This window comes from Eubalaena glacialis, chromosome X, assembly GCF_028564815.1.
Source record: "Eubalaena glacialis isolate mEubGla1 chromosome X, mEubGla1.1.hap2.+ XY, whole genome shotgun sequence".
Lineage (NCBI taxonomy): Eukaryota > Metazoa > Chordata > Mammalia > Artiodactyla > Balaenidae > Eubalaena > Eubalaena glacialis.
Window position 1 is genome coordinate 113,635,073 of NC_083736.1, and position 18,030 is coordinate 113,653,102.

At 36.4% G+C, this 18,030-nt stretch overlaps 1 protein-coding gene across 3 annotated transcripts in view; it reads right to left on the reverse strand.

The window, feature by feature from the left end:
• Positions 1–18,030, reverse strand: part of TENM1 (teneurin transmembrane protein 1) — a 563,665-nt gene that overhangs the window by 312,387 nt on the left and 233,248 nt on the right. For all 3 annotated transcript variants that reach the window (XM_061179128.1, XM_061179127.1, XM_061179126.1), the window contains exon 5: positions 11,313–11,551. In XM_061179128.1, the coding sequence (XP_061035111.1) occupies positions 11,313–11,551 (239 nt within the window). The remainder of the gene's footprint in view (positions 1–11,312; positions 11,552–18,030) is intronic.

Below are 18,030 nucleotides of genomic sequence, written 5' to 3' on the forward strand. Positions count from 1 at the left end.
TTGTCTATGGCTGCTTTTGGGTATAAGTTGAATTGTTGTGATAGAGGCTGTATGGCCTGCACAGCTTGAAATATTTACTACTATCTGGTCTTTTTTTTTTTAATATAAATTTATTTATTTATTTATTTATGGCTGCGTGGGTCTTCGTTTCTGCGTGTGGATTTTCTCTAGTTGTGGCGAGCGGGGGCTATTCTTCATTGCAGTGCACAGGCTTCTCATTGCGGTGGCTTCTCTTGCTGCGGAGCATGGACTCTAGGCACGCGGGCTTCAGTAGTTGTGGCACGTGGGCTCAGTAGTTGTGCCTTGCGGGCTCTAGAGCGCAGGCTCAGTAGCTGTGGTGCACGGGCTTAGTTGCTCCGTGGCATGTGGGATCTTCCTGGACCAGGGCTCGAACCCGTGTCCCTTGCATTGGCAGGCGGATTCTTAACCACTGCGCCACCAGGGAAGCCCCCAAGGGCATTTTAATTGATCAATTCTGCCATCGCTAGGCTCCAGCTCTCACATCTTCTTTTCTATTTAATCTTCGTTTCACTCTTGGCTCTGGCATGGTCTACAGAGCTAGTTCTGCTTCTTTTGAGTATTTTTTCTCTCCTTATGTGTAATTTGAAGTGTGTAGAATTCCATCTCCTAGTTGTGCTATTGAAGTGGGTTATGTGTGGTTTTATTTGCTCTCCTTGCTGATCTGAATTTCTTTCTGGAGGATGGTGTGGAGAGATTTGAATTTAAGGGGCCAGCATTATTCTACGGGAACTCAGAACTCACTATTAATATCTACTTTTACATTTATATAATACATATGCAGAAACATATACTTGAACATTGTGTACCCAGTATTTACAGGACATTCATTTGAAATGAGTCTCTAATAATGAAGATGTGTTATAAATTTACCTGTCACTGTTCTTTATGTTCAATTCCATGCATCTATGAGATAGTTGGCCATGGTTAGGGCTACCATTAGTAACTGTGAACAGGGTCAGATTTACTAATAGGGTGATTGTGTTATATTTTTCTGCCCCTTACATAATTCCTCCTCCTAAACTTCTAATAATAGGAAATTCATAATGAGTATCTCATTTCTTTGGCTGAAAGTAGTGATGGCAAATATATTCCAACTTCTGAGTAAACTCAAATTGCAGAATCTAGACTCAGCAGGAAAGAATGCTTGTTGCTTTGATTACTTATATCTTCCATGGGTCTGGAACAGGGAAGCAATGACATTAATGTCAGAGATTTGCCATTCTTGGCGTACGACTCTGTCTTCTGTTAAAATGCAAATAATCTTGGGGAGATATAATACATTTTCTTTGTCACAGCCATTTTTACTTCAGTGTGAATTATCTTATTACATAGGTTGCAAGCGTAAATGCCAACCGAGAAGGAAGGCAGGTAGTATAAAAAAGTGAAGAGGGCAGTATGGCTACTCTGATGGACTGGAGAGTTCATGGGCCTTTTGGGAGCAGCCCCTATTTAGCTGCAGTCAATGGTTTTCATATTATTTTTGCAAAACAAAAGACTAGAATAGTGTGTAGCATATAGGTACTCAATAAATGTGTGGATGAATGCGTGAATGCACATCTGGGAATGTCAGATCTTTTCATTTTTAAAGAGAGGCTAGAAATTTTATGTAAACCAGAGATTTTATGTAAAATCTCTAGACTTAAGTTTTTAAATTAGTTGGCAGCATTTAACAAATTCTATGTGTGTCAAGCAAAACCTGCCTAGTTTATCAGATTCATTTCTGAGTTCAGGTTTTGTTAGGGGGTAGAAGGCAGGACTAGGTTTCTGATTTGGGGGATGGAGAAAAAAGGGAGATTGAGACTGTGGGCTTTAGTAATGAAACAGAACAGAGCTAAAAGGTTGAAATAGTAACTGAGCCCATGACCTTGGCCTCATTAGTGGGAATGCTGCTGAGATAGACAGTAAGTAATCTAAATATTTTTCTTTCCTACCTACTCAAATCACAAAAGATACACACACTATTATTTCCATTAAAAATAGAACTGTATTCACCAGTTTGCTGTGTATGCTAACAATTAATTCTGTTTATTTTGGGCCAAAAGACATACCCATCACTGGACCCCGTAAACTCATGTGTTTTTTTTTTTTGTGAATGTTTATTTATATATTTGATCTTGATTGCCCATTGTATCTCTTATTTTTAAAATTTAGCATTTTTTCTCCCTCTGTTGATGGGTTCTTATCTCTACATTTTATATTTCACTGTTTCAAAAGACTAGATTGGTGCCTATCAGCAAGGAGACTTACGCCAGCTAATCCAAGGGCAGGATTTGGTCAGGGAAACCAAACTAATAACATACAGCAGACAGGAATAGAAACCAAAGACACTAATGGTTTATTTGGGTTTTGTTCAATCTTGGAACAGGCTGTGTTTTAGCCATGACAAAGGAAGAATCTATTGTGCCATCTGGCTTTCAAAAACTCCCACAGCCTTCTATGTTGGTAAGTCTTAACTAGTGCCATGTCTGCAATATCCTATATGATAATCCTCGAGCATGTGCTATTACAGCCTGGAGTAGCACCGAGCATGTGCAATGCTTTACCACATTTTCCCACTGGCATAAAAATTTTCATCTCCCCAAAACCAAATAGTTCAACTAGGTTCAAAAGTCATCTGACCTTTCAACTACTCATGGGTTGACTAATGCTAGCTTTACCACCAAGGTCAATGATATAAAAAAACTTATTGCCTCTCTGTGAGGTGGTGGGGAAACTACTAAACTGTTTGATAACTTCAAAGGGTTTGGATTTATCAGGATTCTGTCTGGAGGCAGCACATGATCTTTTAACAAAAACTGCTTCATTTCAAAAATTTCCACTTTCTTTCATAGCAAAGTATGCTTGTTCCTAATTTCTTAATAGCGGGCATCTCTCTTAAGCACTGTGCACCCAGTATTAGCTTGGTTGCTTGCTATGAGTAAAATCCAAAGTCTAATATGTACTCTCTCTTGATATTATTTTCACTTAACTCTATAATTTTATTAGTTAATTTTGCAAAGTATTTGGACATATGGAATACAGAAAAGACACTATGTGGTATTGTTATTTGCTATATTTAACATCTATGTTTAATTAAAATAAAGTTCAAGATCAAAGTGAATCTAGGTTCTTCCTTCAAGGAACAAAAGGCAAAACTGAATTAAGGTTGAAACAAAGTTATCTACAACATAAAAAATGGGGCTAGTTGAGTTGGTAAAACCTATGAATATCAAAAAGCAAAATCTGCCTCTTCTGTACCAGGTGGTAGAACAGCACAAATTGCTTGCTGTCAAAATCCCATTTGTACTCATTTTTGGCCATAGCCACAACTAGTTTATGTGAGAACTCACAACCTCCTCTGATGTTCTATGTACATATGCTAGCCTTCAGTCTCCTGATCATTTGATCAGGACATGAAGCTCATTTAATATAAAAGAAATGAAATGGAATCAAGAGTTTTTGTTTTTTACAAAGCACCATATCATAAGTCTTTTCTTCCAGTTAAAAATTTCCTGTTGCCAATTCAACATGATAATGAGACATTTGTGAGGCCCTTCCTTAGAAACTCTCATGGTCAGCAATTACTCTAGATGTTAACTATAATTTGTTATATAAGGTCTACATTAATTAGATTGGCAAAGCTATAATGAGGTTTTAATCAGCAGAAAATTACAGTGGGTCATCTTGGACCCTCTTAATTTGTTCATTATTATCCCGTAGAGATCAACAGGATCGCCAAGAAAGGAGCTCTTGAGGAGCCATACTGTGATCTAGAATTCCACATGGGTCTTGTCTATATTGGAGGATCCAATATAATGTGGTGCTCTTATTTAAACCCTATCCACACTTTGGTGAGCTTGTGAGTCTACCCAGGGAAGACCACCTTGTGAGATTATCCCTAGCTAAGAATCTAGTCTTCCCTGAACAAATGATTCATCTGGAAGGAGGTCCTCATATATGTTCCTTAACTAGGTCTAAAATATACAGGGGAGTCACATTTTTATGCTCCGTGTCTGAAATCGAAAATTCTGATATACTAGCCTCTGACCATCTCATTTTAGCTATTCAGCTCGCTCACAGCTGTAACTACCCTACGATATCATTGATAGTTCTAGACACTTGGGCCCATCTCTTGTTTAGAATGCCATTAGTTTCTTCTTCCTATTTGCCTTCCCTACTAAGTTTGATACTTTGGTTGATCACTTTAAAAACGTTATTAGTAGCACCTATAATTTCCTTATCTCTTTTGTCTTCTTTCTGCACTTGCCCTGCAAGCCTCCGTTTTGGTGCAACTTGGTCCTGTCTGCCAATTCCAACTTCCATACTGCCATTAGGGTGATTTTTCTAAATGTAAATCTGAGCAAATCATTTTCTTGCCCTAATGAAAAACCATAAAAAACTTCCCATTTGCTCTTAGGATAAATTCCAAGCTCCTTCCCATGACTTAAAATGCCTTTCATGATCTGCTCCTGCTTATCATCTTCATTTCCTGCCACCATATCCTCCAGTTGTGCTGCCTCAGGTTTTCCAATATATTTGTATTTAATAAAACATATGCTTTTTCACCTCTCTCTAAAGGGAATATAGCTAAGCTCCAAATGTATGTGTCTCCACCCTGTAAGATGCCACCTCTTTGTTTTGACTGTGATAAATCAGATACTCTGCTGGTGATCCTGGCCCTCTCCATTCTGGCTGTTCTATATGAAAATTCAGTCACATTTCTGAAGTTTAAAATGGGTTAACCTGCCATCTGTTTCAAAGCCATTGCTCTAATTTAGTTTATTCTTATTCACTTCAGAGTAAGTATAGCTTAACGACTTACGCAATGTGGGTCTAAAAATATTCATATAACATATCTATATATGTATCATATATATATAATTTGGATGAGCAGAAACTAAGTTAAACAGGAGTGAAATTTCCTTTATGCAAAAGAATTCAAATTATTTACTTTGAAAGAGATTTCTTGAGAGAGAATTTTTCCCCTGAATTTGCAAGATTGATTCTTGCTGTTGTAAAACTTCTTAAGCATGTAAACCTCCAAAATTACTAACATGCTGTCCAGTCCTCTTTTACTATGCCTTCCAGTGGATCTTTATCTATTGGGCTGGCCAAAAAGTTTGTTCGGGTTTTTCACGATGGAACCAAAAACCTGAACGAACTTTTTGGCCAACCCCATGTTTCACAAAGCCTCATTTAAATTTCTCTACCCAGGCTTAGACAGTGGTGTATGGGAAGTACTTAGTAGGGTGAATACCTCTCCTTGAGACAAAACAATAATCTCTTGATGCAAGACTTATGTTTAGTATCCATTACTCACTCACCCAAGAAATTATCTCTTTATGTCTTAAATCTACAGCATGCTAGAGTTCCAAAAAAAAAAAAAAAAATAGAAGTATAGCATTTGCCTTTCATTAAAGTGCCTTCATTTTCAGCAATAGGTGCTAACTATGGTTCTGAAATTAGTTGTATGTGGCACAGGTTCTTCCTGTCATTTTAGTATGTTTAATTCAGATTGAATCTATACTTTTATTTATGACAGGTAAAAGTGCCACTTAACATAGTGGGGATAAAAATTGTGGGACATATTACACCAAAAAGGTGATGTCAGATGCAAATATAAACCTTTTTTAAAGAAAAGTTCTGATAAATGCATGGATGGCAGATTTATAATTAGACTGAAGTTATACCACCATTTTCCAGATCCCTGCCTAGAGAGATTGCTAGAAAGTTGGTAGATTCATGGGTAGGAGGCAAAGTCAATGCTAACGCAGAAACTGCCATCATTATCGTAAATGGGTCCACAAGAGTGAACTGAAAGTAGTAATAAGTATAAATGTGACACCAAAAGGATTGATAATGGTCTATAGGATAAAGTAAAATGCTTTTTAGCATTTTATGCTGAGTCATTTCTTGAATGTTATAAGCTATAATGCATTTTAAAGAAAATGTGTTTCAACCTAGATATGACCTCCAGATAGAAATACAAAACCATTTGAAGGGCCAAAACACCAAGGAAAAGGGAAATTAGTAAAATAAAGGCAAAGTTACAGATATTATAGACCAGGCAGAAGGAAACAACAGACCCATTAGAGGATTCTTGTGAAACAGACATTCCAGCTCTGAAAAAACTGTTCTAGATGACTTTGGGAAGAAAGGAAACAAAAGTAGTTTATGTTAGGATAAACTGTATGCTCATTATGCTTACCTCAGCTCAAATTAATAATCCTAATAATAACCCTGTTCCACTAATAATAAGCATTAATCTTTACTTAGATCTGCTAAGCAATGTCCTGGGTGTTTTACATGTTTCCCTTCATTTAATTAAAAAGAAAATCTATCAGGAAGGTACTATCAACATTCCCATTTTATAGACGAGGAAACTGAGGCACAGAGGCATTAATGAAGTTACTAGAAAGTGAAAGAGATAGTTTTTGTTAAGTGTATTTATCTATACTTAGCAAACTTTGTGGGAAGGGGCATTGTCTATCTAGATCTGATGGGGAAAAAAAAACTCCATTTCAATTCTCTCCATTAAAAAAAAACTAAGTTCTTGAATTTTCCAAAATCAAAATTTGCCTTACTCTATTTTGTTTCTTCCCTGTATTATAAAGTATTTGCATTCTTTTTTGTGATGGAGGCAAAATAAACACACTCCACTCCTCTCATTCTATCACTTTCAGCATGTTCTTACTCCACCGTCATAACAGCCCTAGAAAGTAGAGCAATTTGGACTAGTATAAAGGAGGCAGAAGAAAGCAGTAAAATCATTGTTACTCAACTTTGATGCAGAGAGCAAGGTGCAGTAGGCCCTTTGCCCTCTTGAATAGTTTCATCCCTAAACTTTCAATCACAGAATTGGGCTCAATATTCTATCTCTCCTAATTCTGTATTAACAACCATTCTGGTCAAATTTCTACATGTGGGCTATATAGTATGTCTCGGCAAGGAGATTCATGGACTTAAATTATTTCATCTGTAGAGTTTGGACACTACCTGCATCCCCTGAAGGTGGTATGAATCACTACTAATTTCATGGCAAAAGAAAAAGAACATTGATATCATTAACTGATGATATTGGGTTTGAGAGACAGAAATCCCTACTCCCCAACTCATTCAATGCAACAGTCCATTTGACCCCAAGCACAATGTATTCTTGTGAGTTTCTATTGCCTCTTATACAAACTGCTGACTGTGGAGTAACTTGATCAAAACATCAAAGATTACCAGAGAAGCCGAGTTTGTGCCCTTCACAACCATTGATGAAGCACCTTAACCTCGCCTCCTCCTGATGCCTTGCAAATGGTCATCTGTCTTCCTGACTACTACTTCATATGGCTTATTTGTAAATTCAAGCAAATGTGCTTCTGACCGGCACTGATGCCAAAATATCAGAGAGGATGAAGCGTAAGGACATATTTTTTGATTCAGATGGAAAATATTACAGATTTATGGGTAAGTGATGACAATAGCCATTCCATAATATCTTCATATAATCAGTACCTTCCCATGCCTCCCTTCACTGAATTTTATGACCTCAAAACTTGTTCAAAGAAATTATTTACTTGCTGACCCAAAAGGTATAGTGGGTAGGAGTGGGGATGGGGCTGGTTGCCTGAATAATCCAGCTCTGACTTTTCACTTGTTGGATTTCCACTGCTTTCCAATGACCACTTACAGAGCCATAATGCACAGAACATCTATTGATGTCCCATTGATACTGATGTGATTTCCCATAGTGGACTGAGGGCAGCACAACCTATAGCCATTCGTATCTAAAGGTTATGTATAATGGATAATAGAGGAACATGAAATAGCAGAAAGGAATTTGCATGGGAAACAGAAGCAGTAAATAGTTTCAGTGAAAGATCTTACTTGGGTTATACAGAAACTGCAAAGGGGGATTGAAAAAAAGCCAGATGACTCTTACAGACTCAGCAAGAGTTGAGAGTGAAATGGTTTCATATTTTGAAATATAATACTTTTTTACTTCAACCACAGAAAGCCATTTAAAAATAATCTTGTATGTTACAATTCTTACGCGACATCTTTCACTTGAATGCCTCTTTATGAATTCTTACTCTACCCTCCTGAGGTGGTCAGTGATATGGCACAGATGGGGTAAGTGGAGGAAGAGATTTTAACTGATTATCCAAAGTCACATAATGTCCAGCTCATGACAGAACTCAGAACAAAGTTACAGTGTTTGCCATCAACATCTCCTCATTTTGAACCCACTCAACCTACTGTGCTAGTATTTAGCCTGATATTTCTGCATTTTCAAAGTCACACAGAAAAGCATTTCAACAGATATCTCTCACCGATCCACAAATCTTAGTTGCAGTAACTACTGCAATGGATGACCTGGTAAATCTAATTTAATTTGTGATTTAATAAGAAAAAAAATGGTGGATTTACTTAGTAGACCAAGAAGTAAATGAACTGCAAGGTCTACTGCAGTGCTAGAAGGGCAGCAAGGCCTGGCGCTCAACAGCATGTCCTCTGGGGTCAGTCTGCTGCTCTGGCTTAAAGCTCAAAGCTCAGGATCCCTACTTCTTAGTGCTGTGACCTCTATGTGATCTCTTACCTTGGCTGTGCCTCAGTTTCCTCATTTATAAAATAGATTTAATACTGATAGCTACCCTTAAGGACTGTTCTGAGAATGCAATGAGCTAATACAAGTAGAGTGCTTAGCATAATTCGTTTTTTTCAATAAACTTTTACCGACAGGGTTGCTATGTGCCAGGCACTGTTCTTGGTGCTGGGGTACAGCCATGAATAAAATGGCTAACTCTGAGAACCAGTGAATTTTAATAGTGAATAATGATTATATAGGTAGTAATGATAACAACAACAATAATAATATTTAACATTTATAGTATACTTACTGTGTTTTAAGTCCTATTCCAAGTTCTTTAGTTATATTAACTCATTTAATTCTTATGACAACCCTATGTTACAGGTACTGTTTTAGGACAGTTTTACAGTTGAGGAAATGGAGGCCTTAAAAGGGTAAATAATTTGCCCAAGGTAACATGCCTAAGAAGTGGCAGAGGTCTGAAAAATCCATACTCATAACCATTGTACTATACGGCCTTACTGTCATATCAAATTTATATGCCATTGTTTACCCTATTAAAAAAGGCAGTCCTTGAAATAACTGAAACATTCTGCTTTTACTTTTTTTTTTTTCTTCTGGCCGCACCACATGGCATGTGGAACTTCCCCGACCAGGGATCAAACCCGTGCCCCCTGCAGTGGAAGCTCAGAGTCTTAACCACTGGACCACCAGGGAAGCCCTCCACTTTTGCTTCTGAAATGAATAAACATAATCTAATTAAACAAGTTTCAGAGTATATAATACAATTTTTTATATGAGTGGCCACATAATAAATTTAAATAGAAACATAGGTTTGAACACAGTATAAACCTGTTAATAAGAAGCTTGCTATTACCTGGATTTGTTTATTCCAGAGGTAAAGTCTTGAATCTAAAATATGATCTCTCTGTATAGTAAAAGTTAATAGAAGCTAACCTATAAGATAAGAGTTGGTCTCATAATTGAACAATAACATTTTAAAGGGCCTCTAATGTATTTAAACTTTTCAAATTACTCCTTGTTTTGAATGATACCATATTAAAACCCTGTTTATATTACAGTACTTTCTCATCTCCGACCTCCATTCCTTCAGCGCTATTCCTCATTAAACGTTATTACAAAACAAATAAACACACATGTTGGGTTATCCTGAAATGTCTGAGATAAAGGACACATTTTTGATATTATAGGTTTATATTATCCACATTTAATAGAAGCATTGTTCAAACGTATTCAGATTGTACGATGAAAACAGAAAAGAGATAATCATGAACATCAATATAGGCTATGATCCTATACTGTTGACATTATCAGTGACTCCCCTACAAAATATATCTGTTTATTTAACTTACTACCCTTTGTTCTGTGACTCTTATAAAAACTGGTTATGGGAAATTTCTTACTGTTCACATTTTTTAATAAATCAGACTCAACAAAACTTACTTTTTTATAATTACAAGAAACTCTAAATCCCTTTTTAAACTATCTCTCAGAATCATATTCAATGTATCTTTGTGGGTAGTTCCCCTTCAATTAAGAAATGAGGCTAGGGCTTCCCTGGTGGCGCAGTGGTTGAGAAGCTGCCTGCCAATGCAGGGGACACGGGTTCGAGCCCTGGTCTGGGAAGATCCCACATGCCGCGGAGCAACTGGGCCCGTGAGCCACAGCTGCTGAGCCTGCGCGTCTGGAGCCTGTGCTCCGCAACAAGAGAGGCCGCGATAGTGAGAGGCCCACGCACCGCGATGAAGAGTGGCCCCCGCTCACCGCAACTAGAGAAAGCCCTTGCACAGAAACGAAGACCCAACCCAGCCAAAAAATAAATAAATAAATAAATAAATTTATTTAAAAAAAAAAAGAAATCAGGCTAAACCTGAAAAGCAGATATAAGTGACATACTTAGAATTTTTTTTCTACCATGATATGCTATTCTTCTAGGAACAGTGCTTCCACAAAATACATGTTTCTTAAGTTAATTTACATCTTAGACTGTAAAACCACTCAGACAAGGAAATTAATGTTCAGCCAAAATAAAATACCAGCCAGAAAAATCAATACGATTTGCTATCAAGTAAGGGTGACTTTAATCAAGACGCCTCAAGAACAACATTTTTCTTAAAAGTGGAAAGTGTGCCTCACTACTCTTTTCTCCTTTACCTTCACAAACACAGTAACCACACAATTTTGCAGCCATTTACCTAGTGAAAATAAGAAGACATTTTTTTAGTCCCAGTGGAAAACTCTGCATTCTTGGAAAGAGATTATGCCCTGGATTTTCCGATAGCTTCCAAGTAACAACTACTTTAACGAAATTGCTACCTGAAAATTCGGTGGCAGTATTATTGTTTAACTATAATTTAAGAAGCTATTGTAGATTGGTAGTTATGACTTCTAATGAGAAAACCATAACAACCTTTTAATTGAAGGGGAAATGGTTAACTACAGTAATTGCAATCAATAAGACTGTGCTAGTAGTATAAATATTTCTTCTCAAAGAGCGATCCTTACGCTCCTCAGCAGTATTTAAGGTTAGGAAGTACCAAAAAATAAATAAATAACCTAATTAGAAATCTATTTGTTATTGATAATACTAAGCCTTAGTTCAAATTTGTAGGTCGCAGAGTAGAGAGAGAAAACCCCCCCGCCCCCAACTCCACCACAAGCAAAACAAGACTTTGATTAAGAAGAAAAGCGAAGCATGGAAAAAAGGGCTTACCAATCACATAGGCTAGTAACAAGGCCAAAGTCACTGTGATTGCTGTGGCGCTCAAGGCCGTGCACTTCCAATTGCAGCACCTGTAGGGTTTGTTGAAGGTAAAGGCAGGTCTGGAAAAGGTGCTTCGAGGAAGTGGCCTGGGAGGAGGCGAGTACACAGTATTGGATGTCAGAGGGTAGTTCTGACTGGCTGCACTGAAGATGGCTGAGGAACCAGATCCATGTTTGAACAGGAAATGCCTGCGGAAAGGAAACAAACAAAAGTTTGGGCTATCAAAACCAAAGCCACTTGCTACAGAAATACAAATTCCACTAATTTGAAACAATCATGCTATGACAAAGCACAGGGGAACTAGGAGGAACTCAACAAAATTTTCATATACCTAACACTTAACTCCAAAGCGCCATTGGTGGTCTCCTTTTTGTTTTCCTATTTTAGACTTTTAAGAGGAGGGAAGAGGTCTTCTGTTCCCTGACTTGTTGACTAATGAAATTCTCAAATTCTGAGCATTAACATTCCACATTTGATGGCATTCACTATACTGCTCCCTTTCATTAAATATAATACTCAAAAACAGAAAGAGAAGTATCATCAGGCATTTTGATAATATGAATGGCCTAGAGACCAGTATTTTATTTAGAGACTAGCTTTCACAGACATATTTTCACCCAATATTTTATTATAAAAATTGCCAAACATACAGCCAAAGGAAAGAATTTTATAATAAACACACATCTACTCAAGAGAATATCAAGGAAAGAGATTCAGTAAATCTGGAGCAGGTCCTAAGCATGTATATTTTAATAAAACGTCCTAGGTAAGTTTGATGTGCGTATCCAGTTGAGCAGCACTGGCCTTAAAAATGCTAGATTCAAATTTTAAAAGATGGTTATCAAATAAACAATTTTAAAAATAAAAAACCCCAAAACCACAGATGTACTTGTCAACTAGATTCTATACTTAACATATGACTATATTCACTCTATCACATATTTATCCACCTCTCCGTTCCTATCTTAGTCCATCTTTTTTTAAAACATTTCATTTCATTTTTTATTTCATTTTTCAAGCATTTCAAAGTAAGCTGCATACATTGGTACACTTCCCTTCACATATTTCAACTTTCATATTATTATCTAGAGTTCAATAATTTTTTTATAGATTTTTAATGTAAAATTTATACATGATGAGTTGGAGTTTTTTAGATTCCACATATGAGTGATATCATACAGTATCTGTCTTTCTCTGTCTGATTTATCTCACAGCATAATCTCCTTGAGGTCCATCCATGAACTTGTTAAAACGAAGAACAGAGTGTTGGTTACCGGGAGCTGAGAGGTGGGGGATAGGGAGATGTTTAAGGTTACAAATTTGCAACTAGCAGATAAATAAGTCTTGGAGATCTAATGCACAGTATTATTATAGACAATAATAATGTAAGATAAATATCAAACTTGTTGAGGCAGTAGATCTTAACTATTCCCACCACAAGAAAGAAATGATAATTATGTGATAGAGGTGTTAGCTAACACTACAAATGGCAATTGTATTGCAATATATAAATGTGTCAAATCAACATGTTGGACACCTTAAACTTATAAACTGTTATATGGAAATATAACATAAAAAATTATACACAATGAAATGCACGAATTTTAAGTGTACATTTACTGAGACTTGACAAATGTAATCACCTGTGCAACCTAAACCCCTACCAAGATACAGAGCATTCCCATCACCCCAGGAAGTGCCCTCCTGCCTTTCGAAGTAAATCCCTATTCCCTAACCCCCAGAGGCAACCACTATTTTGCATTTTTTCTACCCTACATTAGTTTTGCCTGTCCTGGAACTTCATACTGCTGTCATGTTTGAATTACTAGAGGATGATTATTGACAGCTCATGACTATTGTAATATGGGTATTTCATAAACAGTAGTGATATATTCACATGTAAGGAGTTGGCATAAAAATATGTTTTTGTGCAATACTTTACCCTTATCCAGTACTAAGTGCCATGCATTGTGTTAAACACTCATTATCTCAGTTAATATTCATTCATATGAAATAGGCTACATTATTATCTGCATGGTGTATTTAAGGAAATGGAGGCCGAAAGAGGTTAAGTAACTTGCTTAAATCCACCTAGGAAGTGAATAACAAAGCCAGAACGGGATCTCAAGCCATTCCAGCTCCAAAGTCCTCAATCTACTCTACTGTGCTGCCTGGGGCAGTAAAATACACTGCTAAACAAAAAACATTCTGGTGCCACATTTTCATGTAATACATCACAAGACCCTTCCACTGAGCAAAGAGCCAACATCACCTTGTACATGTCACATACACCCAAATGCATAAATCATTAAGAATATTTTAAGACTGATTTTAGCTTCCATTTTTAAAGAACAAAAGCATATATGTTTAAAGGAAAAAACAACTGTCAACATGCCAGTTAATGAAAATATCCACATTAGAGAGTTTTGCTTTAGTATATGAGGATAAAAGTTATTTAAAGGGCAGAATTGCTGAGGGAAGTGGAGATTCACAAGCCTTTCTGGAAGATAATTTGGCATTACGTAACAAAAGACTTAAAATATGCATATTCCTTGTCCAAAAATTATGCCTATAGGAATTTATCCTTAGGAAATGATCTGTATGACAATGTATATAAAAAGTCATTCACTGAAGTGCTATTTATAACAGCAAAAGATAAACACCCAAATGCTCATTAATAGATAGTTGGGTAAGTATATTATTTTATAAACACGCAGTAGAATACTATACAACCATTACAAATTGCACTGTAAAAGAATATCTATTCACTAGGAAAAGTGTTTACAGATACCACCAGGTAAAAGCAAGTAGATTTCAAAACAATATGGGCAATAGAATACAATTTTTAAAATAAAAAAATATTTATGTTCATGGAAAGATAATAATTTGTGTTACCTTTGGATAGTAGGGGTATTTTTTGAAGTTTTCTGCCTTGAGCTTGTATTGTTCTTGTAACTAGTATCAAAAAGATTGGGAGTGGGATCAGTGGGAAAAATGCAGTGACTAATACCAACCACATGAATACTGGGTTCTATTTATGTGAACATAATTTATTGAGCACCTAGAAAAGCCAGGCACCAAAGTAGGTACATTATATGCAATATTTTGATCCTAATACATCTGTGGGGTTGATATTATTATTATAATCTTACAGATGATGAAACAGAGATCGAAAGAGGTTTAGTAGGAGCAAAGTGGTAATGATAATAGTTATCATAATAATGATAATGAGGTAACATTCATTAAGTGCTTACTTGTGCCAGACATTATTCTAATTAATTCAGAAAGCATTATATAATTTAATCTTCACAACAATCCCATTACAGTAAGTATGTACATTTACAGATGAGAAAACCAGTGCACAGAGAGGTTAAGTAATTTGTCCATGGTCACACAGCTAGTAACTGGTAAAGCCGACTTTCAAGCCCAAGCAGTCTGGCTCCAGAGCCATTGATCTTAACCACGACATTACAGTACAGTATATCAGGGTTCTGCAGCTAGTGGACACATGAAGCTCTGAAAGGCCTTTGTGCCCAGGCCTTATAGGGCACAGAAGAAGCATGCTTTGTGTTGATTTTGGCATGTGGATGATATTGGACTGAGCCACAATTTTACCCTGTTGCCTTTGGGACCTGAGAGAAAAACGTGAGAATGATGGCTACAGAATCACAGAGTTAGAAGGGATCTCAGAAATCAGCTAGCAGCCCAATACCCTCATTTTGCAGTTAGGGAAATGGAGGCCCAGAGAATAAAAGTGGATTATTTAAAAGAAACATCAGTAGTTAATGATATCAATGTAGTTAGAATCGAGGACTTGCAAAATAGTGTATTTCCACTACCCTGTGCTACCTGCCAACCAGTCTTCACCAGATTACCACCAGGTTCTATCTAATCTTCTGGGTTAACTGACCAGGGCTAACCAAATACCATCTATTCAAACAGTACTTCATAATACATATCTATTTTTCTGTATGTCACATGTTCTCGTAGTAAGTTTTAAAGACCATCTTAACTATTTTGAATGAATGGGGAACCATTAGAAAGAAGCTAGTCTTCAGTCGTTAAGACTGTAAAGGAGCTATTGCTGCTTCTAAAGGCACTGAACGTATCCCCAGAATGGACAAAGAGTATGTAGTAGAAATAAGAATAAACATATTTTATTGAAAAAGTGACTCACAGCATTATGTTTCTTCCATTTGATTGTACTTCCTCTTTAGTCCCTGAAATAATCACCTCCATGTCATAAGGAGGTAGATTTCTTCTTTAATGTCTGGTTATCTCTCCCAGCCTATGTTTTCCCCTTTGGCCATCTAATTTACTAGTTGAGGAAGAAGTATAGCACTTTACAAACAGCAGAGTGGAGAAGCCTCCCCATTTCCCCACCACAACTTTGTGGTTACACTGGAGGCGATAATATGTCACTTGCATATAACTGATCCTATACAGCAACACTCTGATATGTTCCTATGGGATAGAAGAGAAATCTAGCAGTATGGGGCTTTTTTATTCAATGTTTGGAGATAAAAATCTTCGATCCTTTGCATATTTATGAAGGAGAACAATTGGATTTTTGAGACAATGTAAGTGGCCCCATATGCTGGATATTGATTTGGTTTGGTATATCATTAAGAGGTAGAAGAAAGACAAAGAAAGACAGAGAATTGTTGGCTATTATGATGGCAATTACAAGCAATAATCAATATCCCTGAGCACTGTAATTTCATCTTGATATATACCAAAGGATTTCCAAATGCAGTTTCATAAGTAAAATATTACAACATAATGAATAAATTCAACAGTTGCAGCAGAGCAACATTTAAACTAATTCATATTTGAGTGGAATCCAAATCACAGTCCTCAGTGAGGGTAGATAATAAAATGAGTTCATATACTAAGGTTCCTGTTTTCTTATTAACAAGCTGAGATTAAGATTCTCTGCTGAAAGTGATCTATACTTTGATGTGCATCATGAACAACAGCAATGCAAATGCTATGTATTGTCAAAGGCTTTGCAGTCCATTGTTGGAAAGCGAAACTACTGCCTAAATGTGTTTTCATAGTCCCTGAAAAAAGTAGGAGCATAAAGACAAATGCACACTGCTAGACTTCAGCTATGTGCTCATAAAATCAGATCATCTGTCTAAGCACATTGCTTTTCCCAGGGGACCTGAGGATATACTAAAATGTTGCTATCAATTTCATACAATTGGGGTTTTTTCCACAGAGGAAATGATAAAAATGCAGTTCAAGAGTTTATGTGTAAGTAGTACTCTCCTTTGCATCTGTTTTAATATTCAATTTCAAATTTAAAAAGGAAAAGCAAGATATTGCCAAAAGGAAATGGGCAGATAAGGAAATTGAAAAACAGAATATCTTTAAGACTGATGAGACCCAGTGCTGGTAAATGGGAATTTAATAAATGTTCCTGTAAGGATTTTAAAATCATCTATAAAAAAGGAGAAAAGGTACTCTCTCTTTTTAAACCCTACATACAAATTCTGAGGGTATCTGTTAGCACTAAATGATGTGATTTAATGTGGCACTTGAAATTCTATAGGAAATAGACAGAAATCTACAGCTTTCTAACAACAGATGCATAAATAACCAATGAATTTTTTCTTTTACATCTTGTAAACATACTCATGAGTGTCTAAACCTGCATTCCCTTAGCTACAAACATTAGACTAATTTTTATACCCAGAGGAAGGAATTCAACTTACTTCCAGTTAGAAGCTGAGGTTGATTTAAAACAAATAATAAAGAAGAAGACCGCAATAAAAAGGCCTTGAGTCAAGGTGTTAGGGCCAAATCACTTTCAGATAGGATAGCGGAATTCAGGCATTTATTCTTTTTAAAAAATTATTAAATGCATTTTTATTGTGATAAAAAACACAGAACACAAAATTTACCATCCTATACCGTTTTTAAGTGTATAGTTCAGTAGTATTAAGTATATTCACATTATTGAGAAAGAGATCTCCAGAACTTCTTCATCTTGCAAATGTGAAACTCTACACTCATTAAACAACTCCTCTTTCCCCCTCTCCCCAGCCTCTGGTAACCACCATTCTCATTTCTGTTTCTACGAATTTGACTATTTTAGATATGTCATATAAGTAGAATCACACAATATCTGTCTTTTTGTGACTTGTTTACTTCACTTAATTTAACGTCCTCAAGTTTTATCCGTGTGACTGGATTTCTTTCCTTTTCAAGGCTGATTAATTGTACGTATATACCATATTTTGTTTAGCCATTCATCTGTTGATGAACATTTGGGTTGCTTCCGTCTCTTGGCTACTGTGAATAATGTTGCTATGAACATGGGTATGCAAATATCTCTTTGAGATCCTGCTTTCAATTCTTTTAAGTATATACCCAGAAGTGGGATTGCTGGATCATATGTCAGCTCTATTTTTATTTTTTTGAGGAACCTCCATACTGTTTTCCATAGTAGTTGTATCATTTTACATTCCCACCAACAGTGCAAAGAGTTCCATTTCTCCACATCCTTGCTAACACTTGTTATTTCTTGTCTTTTTGATGATAGCCATCCTAATGGGTATGAGGTGATACCTCATTGTGGTTTTGATTTGCATTTCTCTGATGATTAGTGATGCTGAGCATCTTTTCATATGCTTTTTGGCTGTTTTTCATATCCTCTTTG